The sequence below is a fragment of the Bicyclus anynana genome, chromosome 27, assembly GCF_947172395.1.
Source record: "Bicyclus anynana chromosome 27, ilBicAnyn1.1, whole genome shotgun sequence".
NCBI classification, from domain to species: domain Eukaryota; kingdom Metazoa; phylum Arthropoda; class Insecta; order Lepidoptera; family Nymphalidae; genus Bicyclus; species Bicyclus anynana.
Genome location: NC_069109.1, coordinates 6,093,451 through 6,118,402, shown reverse-complemented (window position 1 = coordinate 6,118,402; position 24,952 = coordinate 6,093,451). Strand labels below are relative to the sequence as shown.

The 24,952-nt window shown below is 35.8% G+C and overlaps 2 protein-coding genes across 3 annotated transcripts in view; one reads left to right on the top strand and one right to left on the bottom strand.

Annotated features, from left to right (window-relative positions):
- Positions 1-842, bottom strand: part of LOC112046170 (monocarboxylate transporter 13) — a 51,705-nt gene extending 50,863 nt beyond the window's left edge. Inside the window, exon 1 of the mRNA XM_024082709.2 lies at positions 438-842. The gene's annotated coding sequence lies outside the window, so the exon portion shown is untranslated. The remainder of the gene's footprint in view (positions 1-437) is intronic.
- Positions 843-1,463: 621 nt separating this feature from the next.
- On the top strand, positions 1,464-23,770 carry LOC112046168 (uncharacterized). Of its 2 annotated transcripts, XR_008252265.1 has the most exons (10): positions 1,464-1,741; positions 3,055-3,399; positions 10,731-11,578; positions 12,421-12,497; positions 13,947-13,995; positions 15,006-15,142; positions 16,400-16,463; positions 19,844-19,911; positions 20,788-21,292; positions 22,821-22,957. XR_008252265.1 is itself a non-coding variant. In XM_052890245.1 (9 exons), the coding sequence occupies exons 1-9, from the start codon at positions 1,719-1,721 to the stop codon at positions 23,244-23,246; spliced, it is 2,037 nt and encodes a 678-aa protein (XP_052746205.1). In that variant the 5' UTR covers positions 1,468-1,718; the 3' UTR covers positions 23,247-23,770. The 2 variants fall into 2 exon arrangements, 1 of the variants encoding a protein (XP_052746205.1); XM_052890245.1 differs by lacking the exon at positions 20,788-21,292 and having other exon boundaries at positions 1,468-1,741; positions 22,821-23,770.
- Positions 23,771-24,952: the final 1,182 nt, after the last annotated feature.

Sequence of the window (24,952 nt, the reverse complement as noted above, 5' to 3'; positions counted from 1 at the left end):
TCTCAGACCAACAAAGATCATGATTCAACAATCTAACCTGTTTGTAAAAACTGTTTATAAAGAATCATTGTTTAATTTTTGTAATAATTTTCCTTGTATAAATGCCTCAAAATGCTTTGAGAAGTATGAGGGAGATACACAAAAAAATTTCCAACTTTGGATAACTGAGAATTTCTTTGAAAGACAGTAATGTAGGAATAAAACGAGTGCTATTTTAATCCTGATATTTCCATGCACACTGGCTGTACGGTGCTAGCTAGCACAGCGAAAGACAAAGGAAACTTTAAAAGTTAATTTTGAGGTAGAAACATTTGTCAAATATACATGTGGAGCTAAAATTAAATACTTATATTTAATAAGTGAATTCACGAGCGTCATATTTATTTCAAGGAACACATAAATATTAAACAAACCAATATGTTTTGTATGATACGTACCAGTATGATATGTCAATAGATCAGCAAAGTCACAAATAAAACTGTTTTAACACAAAAAACTGTCCACTAGCACATTTCACTAAAGTTTAAACACTAAAAAAATATATAAAACTCTCATAATATGTAAAAAATTATAGGAAATTCCACTGAATTTCTGTAATCATAATAAAAATGTATTAAACCATGATCCTTCGATGACAAACGATGAATGAAAAGTTGAAATTGAAAACTTATTTTTCTGAGTCTATGACTGACGGGAAACGGGAGGTGACGGTTGACGGGTGAATGAAATCGGTTCTAGTTCATTTATGGATTGGATCAGTGACCTCTTGATTTGATTATGATGGATCACTTGTTACTCTAAGCTTGTTACGCACACATTTTATTCCAGTTAATTTATTTCATGTAAACTCAAGTTGTTTGTATGATTTTTTTCTTTTTGTATATCTCTAAAATAATCAAGAAGTCGCTATATGCTCTTTGATTTTTTTATTTTAGTAATTAAAGTTGAGTTTGTCTCTGTGGCAGTTAATGTTGATCGTTTGTAACTTAGATACTCAGACCAATTATAGAAGGACCTGTATCGCACTCATAGTCACGAACAAAATTGTCAGTCATCTTCTGAGGAAAATGAGCTTAGATTTGGTATATATCATATAAACTAGAAGTTTTTGCCCGTTTTTTACACAATTCAATTACACAAAAAGGTATTTTACTCTTCAAGAGCTCTTTAATCGACGAACACAATTACAACTATTTAACATCGATTCTATAGAGACACTTTTTATAATCGCATTTGATCATTGATCATATACTTTGACAGAAAAGTAACGTCTAGCGAGGCAGGTCCTATACAATAGTTGGTCTGAGATTAGATACATAGAAAAGGTACAATAGTTATAAGTTTGACAATTTCTACCTTCCTTTGTCATAGTCTATAGTGATCTGTGTTCTGTGCCTGTGCCATACTTCTATTATTCTATTTATCTATATTACAGATTAAAGGAACTAAGGAAGTCTATGACTCTATGGTCGTTATCTATAGTGATCTGTGGTCGTTATTGTTATTTACAAGTGTTTACAATTTTGCAATATTTTTCAAATTTTGTTTATTTAACTATTTTGCTGATGGCTTATCATTTAGAATCATTTGTTTTCATTTTGTTCTGATGATAAAACACATTAAGGATCAAATATCATAAATTACGGTAGTAAAGTAAACAATTATAGAATTGGGACGAACAATAAACACCAGAGTAGAAGTAAACAACAGTCATCGGAATGCATAAAAATAATTTGCAACAGTAAGTACAGTACAAGTTTGTTTGTCATAATTTTTTATCTCTACGCCATCATTTATCTAAAAGCCATTTATCACAAATTAAAACCATACAGAAGAATTGAATTGAACTCTTCTGAACATAGACGTAATAAATAGTCCAAACTATATACCGTCTCAAATACATATAGACGCAATGATTTCCTATATCTCTCAATGCACTTAACACTCACACAAAGCTCAGCGACATTATTGTGTTTCAATAGTTTGACAGGGAGATTGGAGCGAAACGGGATTGGAAGTTCCTTGTTGCGAAAGGGGGCTAGACGGAAAAAATTAAGACTAAAAGTTGTAACGACACTTTGCTATATCTGTACGCAAGCCAGTTATTTTTGTTTCGTCTTTCTATTTCGCATTGAACAGTGTGGTGTCGCGATGATTATTATTGTTGAGTGTATACAGGTTTTTTGTACATAATAAATAATAAAAAATAGCCATGATAACTCGGTGGATATGACCTCTGCCTCTGATCCCGGAGAGTGTGGGTTTGAACCCGTCCGGGGCATCGACCTCCAACTTTTCATTTATTTGCATTTTAAGAAATTAAATATCACTCAATCGGTGAAGGAAAGCATCGTGAGGCAACCTGCATATAAGAGAATTTTCTTGATTCTCTGCGTGTGTGGAGTCTGCCAATCCGCATTGGACCAGCGTGGTGGACTATTGGCCTAACCCCTCTTGTTCTGAGAGGAGACTCGAGCTCAGCAGTGAGCCGAAGATTGGTTGATAATGAAAAAAAAATAACAATAATGAATCCTGACAATGTTTCTTCACAAGTTCCGGTTATTGCTGATAGAGTTAGTAAGTAGAGAGTTGCTGTTGTGTTTACAAAACAAATAAAACTTCATTTATAAAAATAGTACTATAATAATAATAATAATAAAGTCTTTATTTATTTCATACAAATTAGTAATACAATTTTTTTTTTAATAGATTTTTTTTTCTTTTTATATTACGTTTGCATGAATCCCATTGTATTGGGTATGGGCCTCCTCCAGCAGTTTCCACTTTCGTCTGTCCCGTCCTGACCTCATCCAATCCCCACCAGCCACTTGAGCAATGTCGTCTGTCCAGCGCTTCTGAGGTCTGCCAACTCTCCTTTTGCCTACTAATACATAAAAATACAAACTATTTTCTTTTTTGGCAAAAAGGCAAAAAATAGTACTATAGTATGTTGGTAATTTATTCCATAATATTTAACATAAATCAGATCTTTAAAATATGTCTGTGTATATGTGTGTGTATATGTAAAATTTTTTGCTTTTTCTATTTCAATAGCGAATCAACTAAAGCGTCAACTACTGAGGTACAAACTAAAACGTCAAGAATAAAGTCAAATGCACAAAAATGTAGAGAATATCGTGAGAGAAAAAAATTACAAAAGACAATGGTACAGAACATAACCGCAGTAAGATCAGATGAATGTAGTGAGGCAGATCAATTACAAGCTAAAAAACCCAAAACTAATGCAGAAAGAAGAAAAAAACATTACGAAGCGCAGAAATTGAAGAAACAAAAATGTAAAAAGTTACCTAAAAGTGTTAAACAAAAAAATAAAGAATATTACAATAGGAAAAAAGAAAGATTACAGGCCTTGAACAATTTAAATCATTATTCCGATGTGTAAGTATGATTTTTTTTATCTTTAAAAAAAAAACACTTAGTGAAATGTTTTTTTTTTTAATTGGTCAATTGTGCAATCAGCTGCAATAGCTTCAAGCAAATTGGTTGAGGGTACTTAATGGCATGGTTGGCCTTCTATTGGAGGTCATTATAGCTAATTTATTTGTTAATTCTTTTTTTTTTTTGGAGTATGATGTCTTTTAAATGCAAAGAAAACTAAATGTATTGAGTTTTCATTACCAAATGTTATAAAATTAGATAAGTCTATAATGATCAATGGTGAAACACTAGAAATAGAGAATTCCACAGTTTTCCTGGGAGTGACCTTGGATTCTAAACTTCAGTGGGGTGCTCATATAGAAAAACTGTCAGGTAAACTCAGCTCAGCTGCTTTTGCAGTGAGAAAAATAAGACAGTTTACTGATGTTGATACAGCTAGACTTGTTTATTTTGCGTACTTTCACAGCGTAATGTCTTACGGTATTTTGTTGTGGGGCAAGGCTGCTGATATACATTCTATATTTGTACTTCAAAAAAGAGCAATTCGAGCAATATATCAACTAAAATCACGCGAGTCCCTTCGTCAAAAGTTTAAAGAAATAGGCATTTTAACAGTAGCCTGTCAGTATATATATAACAGTATAGTTTATGTGAGACAAAATATTAATTTGTACAAACGAAAAGGAGATCTAAACCCACGTCTTACTAGACACGGGCATAAGTTAGTTATTTCTGCATATCGTCTCCAAAGAGTTAAAAAATCTTTTGTGGGTTTGGGTGTACTCTTCTATAACAAGATCCCCAAGACTGTGATGGACTTGCCAATGCACAACTTTAAGCAATGTGTTAAAAAACATTTACTTAGTCAAGGTTACTACACTATTGATGAGTTCCTTAACGACAAAGGTGCTTGGAGGCCATTGGATCAGCTTCCACCTTCACACAGGAAATAAAACTATAAGAAATTGTAATTTAATTGTTGTCAAATGTAAATTGTAATACTGTATGACTTTTTCAAAAGAGCAACTGTTGAGTTTCTTGCCGGTATCTTCTCAGCAGAACCTGCCTTCCGAACCGGTGGTAGAATCTTTACAAATAGTCAACTGACGTGTCAAAAGTGCTTGTAAACTGAGCCTACTTGAAATAAATGAATTTTGAATTTTGAATTTTTTAATCAATATTTTTTGATTGGTTAATTTTAGATCACATGATAATTGCAGTGCAAAAATATGTAAACATTCAGAAGAAATACGTAATAATTCAGAAGAAACGCAGCGATTCATTCATTTCATGTTCCATATCAACAGTTTAGAAACTGTACACAGGCACAAGAAATTTATTGCCAAGATGTCGACATTCCTTCAGATGGAAATTTGTTTTTTTTTTTCTATAATAAAAATTGTAAATCTCTCAATGTCGCTTTTACAAATAAGGCAACAACTTCTACGCCCTTTGTTTTATTTTCTTTAAAGAAATTGAATATCTTCTGAATACAGAAATATTTGCCTTTTAAATTTAAGTGACTGAATAACAAAAAAGTATCGGGTAGCTATTGAATTCTGTGTAAAGAAAATTATTATAGAAAAATATTATTCAATGAAAAATCTCATTATATATTATTTTTCTAGTCTCTCATTTATTTATTACTTCTTTTTTTTTTAAATTTTTAACAATATAAGTATAAAATACAAAACATTATTAAAAATTTATAAAAAAAAAAAAAAATTCACCCTCCCGCTGCGGGACATTTGAGTGCCCAAGTAACCGGTGGTCAGGGCTCCAGTGTGAGGAACCTCCTCACAATACGCGCCGTCTCAAGAATCACTGCCTTTTGTATCCGACTCTTGATCCAACAGTTAAGCGAAAGCTTCTTAAGGTGTTGGTCGAAGCTTTTCGCTATAAGACCATTGACTGAAACAACTATCGGAACAATAATAGTTGACTCAACATTCCACATGGCGGTAATCTCGTGAGCAAGGTCCAAGTATTTTGATACTTTTTCCTTTTCGGCTTTAACCAGATTATCGTCATGTGGAACCGTAATATCAACAATTATTGCACGACACACTGACCGATCGACTAGCACTATATCAGGTCTATTGGCTACAATATGCCTGTCAGTGATAATCGTTCGGTCCCAGTAGAGCAATGCACTGCTATTTTCAAGAACTGACGCTGGGTCGTACCTATAGTAAGGCATCTCAAAATCGATAAGGTCATATTGAAGAGCAAGCTGTTGGTGGATTATCTTGGCTACTTGATTATGTCTGTGCAAGTATTCGCCGTTAGCAAGGTGAGAACACCCGGACACAATATGCCTGAGGGACTCCCCAGGACGATGACACGCTCGACAGATGTCTAGAGTGCCATCTTTCATAATGTGTTTCCGGTAGTTTCTCGTCTTTATAACTTCGTCCATAATTGCACAGACAAAACCCTCGGTTTCCCCAAAGAGGTCACCGAATTGCAACCAAGATACAGATGTTATTTGATCTACATCCGGCCCAGTAAGGGCCTTGTAGAATCGTCCATGCAACTCCTTGCTCTTCCATATTGCCACACGATCTGAGTTACTAATTACTATAGGCTTGCGCCAGTTCTCTTTGCCTAGGGATAGCGGGGTAAGTCCCTTATCCACTGCAACGACATCCTGAAACATACTCACATTCATCTTGAGAAAATGATCTCTGAGATTGCACACCTCACGATTATGGAGGTTCTTGGCGTTTAAGAAGCCACGTCCTCCACACTTGCGTGGGATGTACAATCTCATTACAGATGAACGGGGGTGATGCATCCGGTATGACGTCAGCAGTTTGCGGACTTTACAGTCCAGGGAATCCAGTTCGGTTTGAGTCCACTTTAGAATGCCAAAAGTGTATATGAGTAAGGGCATGACCCAGCTATTGAAGGCACGCACCTTGTTACCGCCTGATAAAAGACTTTTTAGGACTTTTTTCAGGCGACCAAAGAAGCGTTCCTTCACTACCTGTTTCATATTCCCTGTCTCAATACCAAGTGCTTCTGTCATTCCAAGGTATTTATAGGTCTCGCCTTCAAGGAGTGATCTGAGAATGATAGTTTCTGAAATAACTATATTCTTGGAGCTCACTATCCTTCCTCGCTCTACATTGATGACCGCACACTTGTCTACACCAAATTCCATCCTTATGTCATTGCTAAAGGTTTGAGTAATCTTCAGCAATGACACAAGGTCTGTACGCTTTGATGCATACAGCTTGAGGTCATCCATGTAAAGCAAGTGAGATATGAGCTCACCACTCCTGCGAAGGCGAAAGCCTAGCCCTGAATCCCGCAGTAAAGTACTGAGAGGATTAAGGGCTAGACAAAACCATAAAGGGCTCAAACTATCGCCCTGGAAAATACCTCGCCTAATCCCTATCAGTTCATTCGAATCAGAACACTCAGAAGCGCCTGGGTGACGAAGAACTGTCATCCACTGTCTCATACATGACTCAAGAAAAGAGCATAGTGTTGTATCGACCTTGTACAACCGCATGACCTCCATGAGCCATGAATGAGGCACCGAATCATAGGCCTTCTTGTAGTCTATCCAAGCAGCCGTGAGATTTTTTCTGTTTCGCCGAACCTGTTGGCAAATAGCAGTGTCTATGAGGAGAAGTTCCTTTGTACCACGAGACCGGGCCTTACATCCATTCTGTGTTGGGGCCAAAATATTATTTGCATTTATATGCATCGTTAATTTTGATGACAGAATGGATGTAAGGAGCTTATAGATGGTGGGTAAGCATGTTATCGGTCGGTAGTTTTTGGGGTCTGTGGTACTTCCGGATTTGTGTAGCAGGAACGTGACACCAGTTGTTAAAAATGCCGGTAGCAATCCAGTGTCAATGGCATTTTGAAATTGCACTGCCAAGATAGAATGGGCGCTACGAAACCATTTTAACCAGAAGTTGTGCAATCCGTCCGGTCCTGGGCATTTCCAGTTTGACGCCGGACGAATTGCACAACTTACATTTTCTGTAGTAATGGATATCGGAATCATTTGTTCCACCATTGCACACTCTTCCTTGACAGTACTCATCCAATCGCCTTCAGTGTGGCCTACGGGGGCCGACCAGATGCTACGCCAGAAATCTGACATAGCATCAGAAGTCGGAGGTTCCCCATCTGTTACACTGGCACTGGATCGTTCCCAGTTCCTGTACACTTTCCGTTGGTCACTTTGGAAGATTCTATTCTGATTATACCGGTCTATGCGCTCTTTATAACGCCTAATGCGTTGTGCCCATGCATAGACTTTCTGCTTCAAGAAGTCAATGCGTTCGGTGACACAAGCCAAGTACTGGAACGGACGTGTGTCAGTCCCAGCAAAAGCCTGATTCACAAATCGCATAACTCTAGGGCGATTGTTGCCCTCCTTGAAGCAGATTAGCTTAGCTATGAGAGTTCTAGTCAGTGTGATACGCCTTTCGATTCTGGTCCGCCAAGCTGGTGCTTGACCCGTCCTCTGCGGAACCGTGCGTGGTTCAGGGAATTTGACACCCGCAATACGACACGCCGCAACGGCTCCACAGAATAGAATCGAATGCGTATCACTTAGGTCCTCAGATGTTACGAGATATTCACCTAAAATCTGATCTAGAACCCCCACTAACGCCATATTTCGTCTATGTACAGGCAAACGAGGCAATTTTGGTCTTAAATTAAGAGGCATGTACCTGTATGTCACAATAGAATCCTCCAAAGTTCTCCTCAATTGCTCATAATTCTGGCTACTTACTTGCATATCGATACCATTCTGTAGCACCTCTGGGATGTTGGTTTGCAATTATGTTTGCTGAGGTAAGCTACGGATGGTATCGATTTGTACTGAAGTAGAGCGCAGTCGTTCAAGGTGAGCTTCATCTAGCAGATGACGTCGCTGGATTGCTCGCACCTGATCCGATAGTCGCTGCGCAGTCACGGTCACTGTTGGCTCAAGAGTCTGAAACATAGACAACATCCTGGACCGGTACGCAGTAAGGTTAGTTCCCCCCTCTGTCGCCCCATAGTACGCTCGCATGACGCTCTCATTGAGTGGACGAGACCATCTCATGCGACGCACTACACCACCGGTAGCGGGAGCACTCACAGGAGCCCGCAGCCCCTCTTGATCCAAGCTCTCCGGTAGTGGTATCTCGTCGACGTCCTGCTGGTGTTGTTGCTGTTGTTGTTGGTGTTGCCGTCGTCGTGTGGTGACACCCCGATGAGTCGTCCGCACGGGTGTCTCATCCCCCGCAGATGTTGGCGGGGTCTTAAATTCCTCAGACGACGACGGCGACGTCGACGACGATATGAAGATGTTATTTCGTGCGCTGGTGCTCTGGCCGCCAACTCGTCGCATATTTTCTATGGTTTATAATGTTCTTCAAATTCATTTTACTGTTTCTATTTGATTTGGCTTATTTGTAGCGTATATATTTAAATTATTTTAATTTTATTTATTTGTTTGAAAAAAATATGTCACTCCAGACGGATGGCAGGTGTCATTATTTTTCTTATTATTATTATTATTATTTTAATATATTTTTATTCTTATTATTCAAAGTAAATTATTACATTGGTGAAATCATAGACCTTTGATAAAAGGAATTGCCATTTCTCTGAATGTAGTTTTTTAATGTTTTTATATTTTTCTTTTTTGGACATCTATATCTATACTTATAATAAATCTGTAGAGAGGTCAATTCTGTACATGAAATATATTTCCAAAATAACTATCAGGGGGTGATTAGTGATCGATACTGATGCCAAAAATGCAATCAGTAAAATTTTTGTCTGTCTGTCTGTCTGTCTGTCTGTATGTTCTTAATAGAAACAAAAACTACTAGACGGATTTTAACGAAACTTGGTACAATTATTCTTACTACTCCTAGGCAGGTTATAGTATACTTTTCATCACGCTACGATTAATAGGAGCAGAGCAGTGAAGAGAAATGTTGAGAAAACGGGAGAAGTTACTCCATTTTTTAAGCTTTCGTCGCGTATACATCCTTAATGGTTAAGGCTACATAGAAATCATGTATGACGGAAATGTTCTCCTTGAAATTATATAAAAAACACAACAGCATCTTTCTTTTATGGTTGACTCACAATAACACGATAGCTTAGCAGTTCGAAACTTTCTAATTATATTTGTCTACTCTTATGTTTATAACACTCATCACTCATCCCTAATAAGAAAGTTAACATTATTACCTATTAAATAAAAAAAGAATCATAAAAATTGGTAAAGAAACACCAAAGTTAAACATGAAATACGCTAAGCCATCGCGCGTGAATACTAATTCATGCTGTAAGGATTATTTTTGTGTAACGGTGGACGCGGCTCGCGGTGGGAGGAATAAATAAAGAAGTGCAGCCTTAATGAGTAGGGTAGGGGTAGGGTAGGGTAGGGGCAGGGGTAGGGTTGGGTAGGGGTAGGGTTGGGATAGGGTAGGGTAGGGGTAGGGTAGAGGTAGGTTAGGGTCGGGGTAGTTGAAAGTTTACAACGACTTTCACGCGGACGAAGTCGCGGGCGTTCGCTAGTGTAGAATAAATTGCTTATTGGATCCAAGACCTTCTTTTTATTTTAACACAAAATTACTAAACCGATTTTCATGAATTAGATGGGACCAATCTGGAAGTATACTCTATCAAACAAAAAACAATTTTCAAGTTAGGTTAATAAATGACGAAATTATGAGGTAACAAACATTAAAAAAAAAGAAAAAAAACTTGAGAGATGCCAAGGGACACCCGAATGGAACGAAGTTCGCTATAGCTATCATCTCTATTGGTATAGATATCGTTAACGATATTGCTATCGATAACGCATCCCAACCCATCCCATCAAATCTTCGAACATTCATCAAAATTAATTTCTTTCCAAGGTTTTTTGGGGGTCGGGAGGCCTTTTGAAGTTGTGGAGCATTTTGAGGTCAGGGGGCCTTTTGGGGTCGGGAGGCCTTTTGGTGTCGGGGGGCCTTTTGGAGACCCTGGCTCGCCAGCTGTCTTCAGGTCAAGGCTTACAACTATATCAAAAACATTACCCCCCTTCTTACGCTATCGGGTAAAAAGTGTCGTTACAACTTTTTGGTCTTAATTTTTTCCGTCTAGCCCCCTTTCGCAACCCGCGTTAAGGAACTACGTTCCAAAAATTCGTTCGTTTTTGATGGCCTCCGTGGCGCAGTGGTTTGCGCGGTGGATTTACAAAACGGAGGTCCTGGGTTCGATCCCCGGCTGGGCAGTTTGAGATTTTCTTAATTTGTCCAGGTTTGCGTACATACGCAAATAAATACATTTATTGATTGATTTCTTTCTTTCAGGATTAATTCAAAGGGACACAATTTCTGCCAATCAGCCAGTCACCAAAAGTCACCTCAGATGAACGATGACAGTTACTATTCGTCATTCCTAAGCTTTTGCAATGACAAGCATATATATAATCATGAGACGATTGCTCAAGATACGATTGCCAGACAAAAAACGCCCAGAATATTGAATTACGAAGTAATAGACAGAGAATGTGCTACCTATCACAACATCTATCACTCTCATTTGAGAATGAAGGAACATGATACAGGCAATCCAGATGACACCATAGACAATAATAGTGGTACCTGTGAAAATGTCTATGACAGTTATTTCGAAGTAGCAAAACAAGAGTTGGACATTCCAGATGAAACCATAGACAAAAGCAATGGCCATTGTAATAATGTGATAAAAGATGAGTTAGATGTTACAAATGAACACACAGACAATGCCTGGGACACACATAAATACAATAACTTCCTCAAAAACAATCGAAATTTAAACCTGACAGATAAAACCATAGACAAAAACAGTGGCCTATGTGGCAATGTCATAAAAGAAGAGTTAGACATTTCATATAAAACCACAGACAATGCCACCACCAGTAGTTATGTCTATAACACGCCTTTCCATACAGTCAAAGAAGAGCTGGACTTTTCAAATAAAACCATAGACATAAATGCTGGATCTTGTAACATTAAAATCAAAGAAGAATCAGACATTTCACATGAAAGCATAGATAAAGCCTGGAATACCAGTATTAAAAACATTTCAGATAAAACCATAGACAAAGCTTCGGACAACAGTAATTATGTCTATAGCACTCCTACCCATAATGTCAAACAAGAGTCGGAAAATTCAGGTAAGATCATAGACAATTTTTTTTTATTCTTTATAAGTTAGCCCTTGACTACAATTTCACCTGATGGTAAGTGATGATGCAATCTAAGATGGAAGCTGGCTAACTTGTTAGGAGGATGAAATCCACACCCCTTTCGGCTTCTACACGACGTTGTACCGGAACGGTATATCGCTTGGCGGTACGCCTTTGTAGGTAGGGTGGTAACTAGCCACGGCCAAAGCCTCCCACCAGCCAGACCTGGACCAATTAAAAAAAACCTCAACCGGTCCAGCTAGGGATCGAACCCAGGACCTCCGTCTTGTAAATCCACCGCGCATACCACTGCGCCACGGAGGTCGTCAAAAGGGTTTCACCGGCTTCAGTACGTTGCTTGTAAAGACTCACTCTGGTTACTCTGTGGCTCAAATTGAAATTTTTACTTTACAAGATTGATCAGGTCTAGACACCCTAGAAAAAGTTAGTCAAGGGATCTATTATCCACTCAGACTAATTATTGTATAGGACCTGCCTCGCTAGACGTTACTTTTCTGTCAAAGTATATGATCAACGATCTAATGCGATTATAGAAACTGTCTCTATAGAATCGATGTTAGATAGTTGTAATCGTGTTCGTCGGTTAAAGAGCTCCGTAAAAATACCTTTTTGTGTAATTGAATTGTGTAAAAAAACGGACAAAAACTTCTAGTTTAGTATAAGATATATGCCAAATCTAAGCTCGTTTTCTTCAGAAAATGACAGACATTTTTGTTCGTGACTATGAGTGCGGTACAGGTCCTTCTATAATTGGTCTGATATTATCGAATACACAACTAGAAATGACGTAAATATATTAACCATTTCAGCTGAAGGCACAGACAATGTGTGTATGAACTTTGAACTGCAACCATGTGCTAAAAATAATATTGAAATTAAATTTAAAGTGAGTATTACTAATTTCTTGTCTATAATATCTACATAGATGATATCTTTTTTTTTTTTTAGATTGTACTTGTGCAAATGCTGTAGTCACTGGTGGACCAAATAAATAAATAAATATTAACACATTTAACAAAAATTATTAAAATCTTTTTAACAAAAAATTGAACAAACTTAAAATTCACAAAAATGAACTAAATAGCGAAAAATATGATAGTATGTGCTACCATTTGATCACTTTGAAGGCGGTGATAGTGTAGCTTCACAATAAAGAATTTTTCAAATCGGTTTAGTAGTTTCAGAGCCTTCAATTTAGAGAGATTCAATGGAAACAAACATACAATTAAATCTTTTATCTTTATCAGGGGCGTAGCTAACACCGTATCAGCCGTATCAATGATAGGGGCCCCCCAGACTACAGGGGCCTCTTACAAAAATTAGTAAAAGCAACAATTAGTAAAATGTAATCCACAATCTCACTTAAACTGGTGTTTCCCGTAAAAAAACGATATAAAAAACTGCTTATAATTATTATTGTTAAAATTCCAGTAAAATTATTTGTAGCGGAAATTCAGGCTCGAATAATATGGTCCCCTAAATTATTATACTATCTAAAATTTTAACATATTTTTTTCGGATTTGTCGCTCGTCTATTGCAGCTCGTATATGTATATCGCTATAATGTCTACGTTGTTGATCTCTATGATATGTACATAGTTAATCTCTTTAATATGTACATAGTCGATCTCTATAATATCTTCATAGTTAATCTCTATTATATGAACATAGTTGATCTCTTTAATATCTACATAGTTAATCTCTTTAATATCTACTTAGTTGATCTCTATAATATCTATATAAAAACTTCATAGTTAATCTCTCTTATAAGAACATAGGTGATCTCTATAATATCTACATAGTTAATATCTATAATATCTACATAGTTAATCTCTATAATATCTACATAGTTAATCTTTATAATATCTACCCAGTTAATCTCTATAATATCTTCATAGTTAATATCTATAATATCTTCATAGTTAATATCTATAATATCTACATAGATAAACTCTATAATATCTACATAGGTAATCTCTACAATATCTTCATAGTTAATATCTATAATATCTTCATAGTTAATATCTATAATATCTACATAGATAAACTCTATAATATCTACATAGTTAAACTCTATAATATCTACATAGGTAATCTCTACAATATCTACATAGTTAATCTAGAATTCTAGATAATATCTACATAGGTAATCCTACATAGTTAATCGCTATAATATCTATATAGTTAATCTCTATAATATCTACATAGTTAATCTCACCATGCGAGATTTACCGCCGTGGCCGAAATAAATTCAGTCGGGAGCATATTATTTTGAGGCCCATAGTTATGTTTAATCGGTTAGCATCCCATTTGATGGTTATTTTTACATTTTCAGTGTGATTTCGACGATGAGGAGACTTTATCTTGTAGCGAATTTGGTGACAGTAAGTATTATTTTTTTTGGACTTTGCTATTATTGGCTAGTAGGATTAAGTTAAGATAAATGTCGACCAATAGCGACACAATCGAAAATATTGCTCTCTCTTTCGCTTCGATGGGATGAGAGACGCAAAATTAACAATTTCTTTGTTTTGATCTCGTTTCGAGATATAGGTATATAAAGTAACTAGCGGACGCCCGCGACTTCGTCCGCGTGGAAAACTTTCAACCCTATATTTAACCAATAGGGGTTGAATTTTAAATATTCTTGAATCACATTATATTTCGTATTTTTTTATGATTTACTTGAGGACGCCCGCGAATTAATTTATCACAAATCTCGCGGTAATCATGGACTTTTTCGGGATGATGCCCATGCGTTAATCCAAAGTAAAATCTATTTCCATTCCAAATTTCAGCCAAATCGCTTCAGTAGTAGCGGCGTTAAAGAGCAATAAACATCCTTACAAACTTTCGCGTTTATAATATTAGTAGGAAGGTAGGAGTTTGTCGGTAGGGTGGTAACTAACCGCGGCCGAAGCCTCCCACCAGCCAGACCTGGACCAATTAAGAAAATCTCAATCGGCCCAGTCGGGGATCGAACCCAGGACCTCCGTTTTGCAAATCCAACGCGCATACCACCGCGCCACGGAGGTCTAATTGGTCTAGGTCTGGCTGGTGGGAGGCTTCGGCCGTGGCTAGTTACCACCCTACCGACAAAGACGTACCGCCAAGCGATTTAGCGTTCCGGTACGATGCCGTGTAGAAACCGAAAGGGGTGTGGATTTCATCCTACTCCTAACAAGTTAGCCCGCTACCATCTTAGACTGCATCATCACTTACCATCAGGTGAGATTGTAGTCAAGGGCTAACTTGTAAAGAATAAAAAAAAATAACTGGGTCGAAATATCGACATTAAAAATCTCGTCTTTTTATCGTGGTATGTACCCGTTTAAATAACATTCATAAAAAAAATATATTCGTATGTACCAACATGTTTTTTCATTTAAATTAGGTATTATGGAGTCACTGCCTGAATGTTCTGAACAAAGTTGGAAAGAAGACTTGATACATCAACCAAGCAAAGAACGGGAAAAGGCGTCTATAGGGGACTGCTCACCGCCCCATACATCATCGGCCCACAGAATTCAGGTGATGAAAGAAAGAAAAGAAAGAAAAATGCGTTAATTTCGAAATTATGCCACACATCACAATATCTCCAGTACATCATGACATCCAGGCTCAGACCAATTATTGTATAGGACCTGCCTAGACGTTACTTTTCTGTCAAAGTATATGATCAACGATCTAATGAGATTATAAAAACTGTCTCTATAGTATCGATGTCTCAGTTGTAATCGTGTTCGTCGGTTAAAGACCTCCGTAAAAATACATTTCTGTGTAATTGAATGGTGTAAAAACGGGCAAAAACTTCTAGTTTAGTATAAGATATATACCAAATCTAAGCTCGTTTTCTTCAGAAAATGACAGACAATTTTGTACGAGACTATGAGTGCGATACAGTTCCTTCTATAATTGGTCTGAGCATCCATGATAATACCCTGCGATGTGTGGCATAAGCCAGAAAATAGCCCCAGCTCATCATAATTTTCGTTGGAACCACAGATTGGGTAACGCCACGAACACAGCCAACACAACCTTATAATCTAAACTAATACCTACAATGACATTAAACTGAAAAATAAACTTAATAATAAATAACCAAAAAGAACTAAAATAAGTTAAACTATAGACCTAATAAAAAATATTATACTATTATTTCAATACATAATTACATATATAATATTATAACAAATACATATATACACGTGATGATAATATTATGATATATAAGCTTCGATAGTCTTAATGGGCATGATGACTAGGTTCTCAGACCAATTATTGTATAGGACCTGCCTCGCTAGACGTTACTTTTCTGTCAAAGTATATGATCAACGATCTAATGCGATTATAAAAACTGTCTCTATATAATCGATGTTAAATAGTTGTAATCGTGTTCGTCGGTTAAAGAGCTCCGTAAAAATATCTTTCTCGGAATTGAATTGTGTAAAAAACGGGCAAAAACTTCTAGTTTATCATAAGATATATACCAAATCTAAGCTCGTTTTCCTCAGAAAATGACAGACAATTTTGTTCGTGACTATGAGTGCGATACAGGTCCTTCTATAATTGGTCTAAGACTAGGTTTGAATATATTGATTGTTATGTTAATTCGGGTAAATAAGGTCAATGTTAACTAATTTATACATAAAAAGCAAAGATTGTCTGGATATTTGCAAAATAAATGAGATTATAAAATTTCAAAATCTACTAAAAATATTTTATCGTTTTATGTTTTTTGGCACCACTTTCAAACAGATCAAAATAATTTTTTTTTTACTTTTTCAGTATGAACCAGATGATGAAGAGACTCGGTCGTCTAGTGAATTTGCTCAAACACTCAATAAAAATAGTAAGTCAATATATTAATTACTAGCGGAAGTTAATGTAAACTTTCATCCCCTATTTCATCACTTTAGGGGATGAATTTTTAAAAATTCTTTAATCACATTATATTTTGTATTTTTTTTTCATAATAATAATAATAATAATAATAATTTATTTATTCATCAGAAAGCAGGTTTACAAAGATTACTTAAATATAATAAGACCCTGATACTCTCTACCATAATAATTTGGTGTATGAAAAATTTAAATAGACTATGTATAATCCTAATTTAAAAGCAAACAAAAAAATAAAAAAAAGAAAACATATGTAATAGCTTATACATTTTAACATTTTAAGATTCAATGATTATGACAAATTTAACTCAAAACTACTGTGACAGATAAAATAAAATAATAGTCATAATATATACTGTCAAAATTATTAAACCTTGTTAAATTTAGTGCAAAGTCAAGTAATTATTACCAGTGAAATGTTAAAATGTCAATTAAAATTATGTCAAACACACATGTCAATTAAAATTATGTCAAAATATTTATCATACGTCAAAAAAAAAAAAAAAAGAATATCATTAAAATTTGTAATTTAAATACTCATTTAAGTTATAGAAACATTTATCCATAAGCATTTTAGAAACCTTACTCTTGAAACTATTTACATTGTCAATCTTATAGATATCTGGTAGTTTGTTATATATTGAAATTGCACTACAATGTACACTCTTAGCGAACATGTCAAGCCTTTTTGGTGGCATTATTAGCTTATCTTTTCTTCTTCGCCTGACATCACTTAACTCATTGTAACTTTTAAAATATTTAGGATATCTTTTAACTAGTAATAATATTTCTAATATATACAAACAAGGCAGAGGGAGAACATTGAACCTTTTAAACAAAGGTCTACATGAGTCAAGCGTGTGCAAGCCACATAAGGCCCTCAAACAAGCCTTTTGCTTAACGAACACAGTGTTTATAAGTACGGAGTTTCCCCATAAGATGATTCCATACCTTAGCAGTGAAGAAACATATCCATTATATGCCAACAAAGCTGTTTTGTAACTGTTGGTTTGATATAATCTTCTAAGAACAAATACAAATCTATCCAACTTGGCGCATAATTGTTCGATGTGGGATTTCCAATTGCAATATTTATCAGTTATTATCCCCAAGAAAGTTGTAGTTTCTACTTCATTTATAGACGACCCTTTATAACTAATTTTGAAATTTGAGGATATGTTGTTATATGGCATATATTGAATAAATTTTGTTTTCTGCATGTTGACTGACAAATTATTTCTGTCTAACCATTGGATAACTTTTGATAAAGCATCGTTACATTCAAACTCAATAGTTGATCTATCCTTGCCAGTAACGACAATAGTTGTATCATCAGCATACATAATGCATTTGTGTTTGATGACATTCGGGAGGTCATTTATATACAAAATAAATAATAAAGGACCTAGGATACTGCCTTGAGGAACACCATATGGATTTTGAATTTTAAAATTTGATCGGTATGTATTACATCGAAAATTATTTGTATTTAAAATTTCAACACATTGCATTCTATTGCTAAGGTAACTTTCCAACCACTGTAAACATTTTCCTCTAATACCATACTTTTCCAATTTATCTAGAAGAGTTTTATGACAAACTAGATCAAATGCTCTGGTCATATCTAGAAAGATACATACAACCGACTCCTTCGCATTAAGGTTCTCTGTGATAACTTTGTTAAGATTATAGCAGGCTAGTGTAGTACTGCAATTTTTTCTAAAGCCATATTGCTCATCTTTTAGTATGTTGCAGTGTGATATAAAACTAAATAGTTTATTGTGCATAATTTTTTCTAAAACTTTTGAGAGTACAGGTATTAGAGTTATAGGACGGTAGTTTTTTATATCACTTTTATCGTCTTTTTTGTATACTGGCTTTACAATTGACAACTTGAGTTTTTCTGGAAACACACCTTCCACAAAAGATAGATTTATAATATGCATAAGTGGCGGTGCCAAATAAGCAGCACAGCGTTTTAGAAGTCTAGTATTTAAGTTGTCATATCCCGTTGAGTTCGTCATATTTAGTCCTAAAATTGTTTTATATACATCGTCTATGTTTGTTGGCGTCAGATACAGTGTTTTATGATTACTATTTATGTCACAAGTCAAATTTTGTTTATAATCAACATCATTAGATTTATTGCTAATGTCCAGAAAGAAGTTATTAAATACTTCTGTAATTATACTTGGGGTGGAATAAGTAATGCCCTGATATTTAACATTACTTATTTCTCTATTCGATATTTTAGATTGAAAACTGTTATTAATTATATCCCAAGACGCTTTGGACTTATTCTTAGATCTCGCTATAAACTTTTTATTAGTAATTGCTTGTGATTTTTCAATACAACTTTTAAGTAGTCGCGAATACTTCTTATACTTTGTTTGATTTATATGTTTATTGTCTGGTGATTGTAAAAATTTCAAATATAGACGACGCTTATTTATACAGCACCTTTTTATACCCTTAGATAGCCATCTGTTTTTAATTCATGATTCTTAAATACGTTTTTAAAGTTCTAATAATTAAGGATTTTCCATACAAACAAAACAAAATAGAAGGGGGTAAAACAGTGTATAGTGTAGTTGAAAACTACTATTTCACCCCCGTCTATTTTTATTTTAGGGTCAAATAATTTTGATTTAATTTTTTTAATTATTAATTACAAGCGGAAGTCAATGTAAACTATCATCCCCTATTTCAACACTTTAGGGGATGAATTTAAAAAAATCTTAAATCATATTATATTTCGTATTTTTAATGATTTATGAACAAGTTTTTAAAACTATAACTCTAATAATGACTTTCCATACAAACTTTCAACCCCTATTTCACCCCCCTTAATTTTTTCTATTTTAGAGTCAAATGATTTGGATTTTTTTTCACACACACAGAATAAATATGATCCAGAATGAATGTTTACATTTCCGTGATGAAGCTGGTGAAACCCATAAAAAAACGTCAAGCGTCTCCTTGACATCCGCATATACACACTTTTTCATAATTTGTATTTAAAAATTTAACACTAACAGCAATTACGTAAATTAATATAATAATCAATAATTACCAATAAAAAATACTCCGTCTTATATCTTTAGTTTTTGTGAACAGTTTTTAAAATATTTAAAAACATAGACACCATTTTTTCTGAATAATATTGAAACTTACTGATGCGACGGTTCGTGTCGTACTGACTCGAGAATGTATTCGTTTTTGAATTTCGTATTTGGAGCGGCTACGACACTGTCGTATGCCGTGCGCTCTTTCTGCATATTTTTCTTTAATCTGTGTCTTTCGTTACTAATTTTTCTTAATTTCAATTAGGTGTGGACACTCAACCTAGCAGCTCCGGTCAAGATTTGCTAGATTGGCCAAGAATAAAACATGAAAAGGTACATATTTTTCAAAAAAAATTATAACACTATAGCCGTAATAGCCCAGTGGTTATGCCTGGTACCTCTGCCTCCAGTTCCGGAGGATGTGGGTTCGAATCCGGCTCGGGGCATGCACCTCCAACTTTTCAGTTGTGTGCATTTTAGGAAATTAAATATCACGTGTCTCAAACGGTGAAGGAAAACATCGTCAGGAAACCTGCATACCAGAGAGTTTTCACAATTCTCTGCGTGTGTGAAGTCTGCCAATCCGCATTGGGCCAGCGTGGTGGACTATTGGCCTAACCCCTCTCATTCCGAGAGGAGACTCACATGAACAAATGTTTAAAACTCTAACTCTAAAAATGAAGGACTTTCCATACAAACTTTCAACCCCTATTTCACCCCCTTCTTATTTTATTTTCGCAATAAACCCTACACACAACATTCACAAGTGCGTGACTCCACTCAAGGTCATTCTCTGCCATTCTAGGGTCTTTGACTATAATAATCACCTAATGATAAGTGATGATGCAATCTAAGATGGAAGCGGGCTATCTTGTTAGGAGGAGGATGAAAAATCCACACCCCTTTCGGTTTCTACACGACATCGTACCGGAACGCTAAATCTCTTGGCGGTATGTCTTTGTCGGTAACTAGCCACGGCCGAAGCCTCCCACCAGCCAGACCTTGAAACAGAGCTTGTAAGCTCTGTTAGTATTAGTTTGTAATTTCTTCTTGATTTTTCATTTGTTTTTTTAGCTGAATAAAGGATTTTATAATTATTATTATTAATAAATATTGTGAATTATATTTTATTATAACCTTTGTTAGACATCGGTTTCCTTATTTTTGTAATCCGCTTCTGAGTCTGCTAAAACACTTATTTGTTCACAGCGCAAAGTCCTATCATCGAAACAAAAGCAAGAAATCATCAACCTACACCAACATATATGTGACACATGGCCGATTACCGCATATCCATATAAAACGGGCATGATTAAAAAAACAGCCAAAACTCTAGGCATAAGCAGAACAACTGTATATAAAATAATAAGGGAATACGAAAGACATGGAGTCGTCAAAGATCCCGTCACACCAAAAAAGAGAGGCACCCTATCAGATAAATTAACCGATTTTGATAAAAAAACAATTATACACAAAGCTAACAGTATATTAAAAAATGGCGAATCTCTGACACTAAATAAAATATTGGAAGCTGTTAATTATGATGTGAATTTGCCCAGTTTTAAGAGGAGTACGTTTCAAAGGATATTTAAATTGTTGAAATTGCATGAGCTCGCAAGTAGTCAGAGAGACAGTGGTCGATAGATCTTCGTCATTGTAACAAGTGTCAGTTTGTCAACATGCTCCTACCATAGACAAGTGCAATAATTAATAGGTTAGTTGACTCATTTTAAATTTAATATAAACAATATTCATTTCGTGTAGTATTCATTCATGGTACAAGCGTCCGAAAATACAGGGTGTTTAAAAATTATTGATTTTTTAAAAGTTTGTTACAATTGTAATTAACTTTTTATTCCAAATAACACTAATGGATATTAATATACATTGGGTACATTATCTGTAGAGTCGTGGTAACCCAGTGGATATGACGTCTGCCTCCAATTCCGGAGGGCGTAGGTTCGAATCCTGTTTCGGGCATGTGACCATTTTTTCATTTATGTGCATTTTAAGAAATTAAATATTACTTATCTCAAACGCCGAAGAAAAAACATCGTGAGGAAACCTTAACCTTAACCGCTTTTCATAAATAAACAATTATTGACAAAGATAACAGTATATTTACAAAATGGCGAATCACTAACACTTAATAAAATATTGCAAGCTGTAAGAGGAGTACGTTTCAAAGGATATTTCAATCGTTGAAATTGCATGAGCTCGCAAGTAGTCAGAGAGACAGTGGTCGATAGATCTTCGTCATTGTAACAGGTGTCAGTTTGTCAACATGCTCCTACCATAGACAAGTGCAGTAATTAATAGATTAGTTGATTCATATAAAATTTAATATAAACAATATAATTTCGTGTAGTACATGGTACAAGGGTCCGAAATATATCGATATCAATTAATAAAAGTTTATTTATTTATTTATTTTTAAAACAAATAAGTAAAAAACCTTAATATTTTAAGAACGTTTGACGTCCTCCGTGGCGCAGTGGTGTGCGCGGTGAATTTACAAGACGGAGGTCCCGGGATTGATCCCCGGCTGGGCTGATTAAAGTTTTTTAATTGGCCCTGGTCTGGCTGGTGGGAGGCTTCGGCCGTGGCTAGTTACCACCCTACCGACAACAAAGCCAAGCGATTTGACGTTCCGGTCCGATGTCCTGTATAAACCGATATGGTTTTTCATATTACTCCTAACAAGTTAGCCCGCTTTCATCTTTGATTGCATTGTCGCTTACCATCAGGTGAGATTGTAATCAAGGGCTAACTTATACAGAATAAAATAAATAATAAAATGTGAGTTTTTCTATCTTTTAAGTAATTTTAGTATGAACGTTTTGTATGGATACTCCAGGTGTCACATATATGTTTGCGTACGTTGATGATCTATTGCTATAAATATTGAAACGTTGTCGTGATGATATTTAATTGACACTAAATATTTTTTTCTTTTTTGAGCCGTGACCTCCGCCTCCGATTCCGGAGGGTGTGGGTTCGAAATTGGTCCGAGGCATGCACCTCCAACTTTTCAGTTGTGTGCATTTTAAGAATTGAAATATCACGTGTCTCAAACGGTGAAGGAAAACATCGTGAGGAAACCGGCATACCAGAGAATTTTCTTAATTCTCTGCGTGTGTGAAGTCTGCCAATCCGCATTGGGCCAGCGTGGTGGACTAAGGCCTAGAGTCATAAGCAGTGAGGCAAATATGGGTTGATAACGAAATATTTTTTGTTCACAGCACAATTTCTTAACATGGAGACAAAAGCAAGAGGTCATCAACTTGCACAATTACATACGTGCCACATGGTCCAGTAACGAGTATCCATACAAAACGCGTTTAATACAAAAAACATCAAAAACTCTAGGCATAAGCAGTGGAACAGTATTTAGAATAATGAAGGAATACGAGAGAGAAGGCGCAGTCAAAGCACGAAAAAACAGAGTCAAACAATCTGACAAATTAACCGATTTCCAGAAAAAAACAATTTTAAATAAAGCAATAAGTATAATAAAAAATGGCGAATCTTTAACACTAGCTAAAATGTTGCAAGCTGTTAATAACGATGTTAATTTGCCAAGTTTTAAGAAGACTACGTTTCATAGGTTGTTTAAACTGTTGAAATTGGACGAGCTCGCAAATAGTCAGAGAGACAGTGGTCGATAGGACTTCGTCATTGTAACAGGTGTCAGTTTGTCAACATGCTCCTACCATAGACAACTGCGGTAACTAACTATGGATTAGAGCCGTGATGGCTTTGGAAGGTGACAGGTTTCAAGGTTCCTCATATATACAATTGTGATTATATTATGTAGGAAATACTAGTCTGAGACAGATATGACGTCGCTTGATTTCGTGTTGGCTCGTACCGACGTTAGGTCGCGATTTCCGTAATGAGTAGGGAGTTAGAGAGGGGTAGCGATAGGGCGGGAACGACCCGCTATATAAGGCGCTCGCCGTACGGTCGGCTTCAATGGTCTTGTGGCTTTCGAACCGTCCACATTTCTCGTTGTGTAATTCTTTATGGGTTACTTGGGATAGATGCGGAGCTTGTCGCCGGTCGCCATGTTTTTGTGTGGTCTGTTGTCTATTGCTTTGCAGACCGCGGTAGCAATAACGCGTTGAGTTATGTCGAAAAATTAGTGGGTTTTGGTTTCCGGATGACCATTTCTTTGTTGATACATGTAGTTGGAGCCTACTTGACGAAGTCAAGTGACTTGAATTTGGATAACTGACTAACTTTTTCTGCGCTAATGAACGATAAAGTTATTCTGGACATTGTAGTGGTGTGGTAGCTGGAAGTGAATACATGAAATACGCAATTCTCCATATTGGATTTGTAATGACGTTTCTTAGCTAGTCATGTATTGTCATCAGAACTCAGAGCGTGTGCAAAATTTCATCCTAATCGAAGACCGAGAAGTGGGTCAAATTAAGATTATACATACATACATACATAGTTACAAGTGAAGCTAATTTATGTATTTTATACTCAGACCAATTATAGAAGGACCTGTATCGCACTCATAGTCACGAACAAAATTGTCTGTCATTTTCTGAAGAAAACGAGCTTAGATTTGGTGTATATCTTAAACTAAACTAGAAGTTTTTGTCCGTTTTTTACACAATTCAATTACACAAAGAGGTATTTTTACAGAGCTCTTTAACCGACGAACACGATTACAACTATTTAACATCGATACTATAGAGACAGTTTTTACAATCGCATTAGATCGTTGATCATATACTTTGACAGAAAAGTAACGTCTAGCGAGGCAGGTCCTATACAATAATTGGTCTGAGGTTTTATAAAGACAAGCCGCGAACAGAAATTAACTATTTTGTGATGTTCAGTATTTTGTTATAATACAGAATTTAATTGAAAAAATACATTCTTAATATTGTATTCAGTGTTATTTATTTATTAAAAAACCCTAATAAAGATTACAATAATTTTAAGAGCCATAGTCAATAACCATAGAAGCCGTGATAGCCCAGTGGATATGACCTCTGCCTCCGATTCTGGAGGGCGTGGGTTCGAATCCGGTCCGGGGAATGCACCTCCAACTTTTCAGTTGTGTGCATTTTAAGAAATTAAATATCACGTTTCTCAAACTGAAGGAAACCTGCATACCAGAGAATTTTCTTAATTCTCTGCGTGTGCGAAGTCTGCCAAGCCGCATTGGGCCAGCGTGGTGGACTATTGGCCTAATCTCTCATTCAGAGAGGAGACTCGTGCTCAACAGTGAGCCGAATAAATGGGTTATTAATGGTGAATGATGATGAACTAAACTAAAATACTGTAGTACAAAAATACTGAAATAAAATACTGATATTTTTAAAAATCTATACTAATATTATGAAGAGGTGAA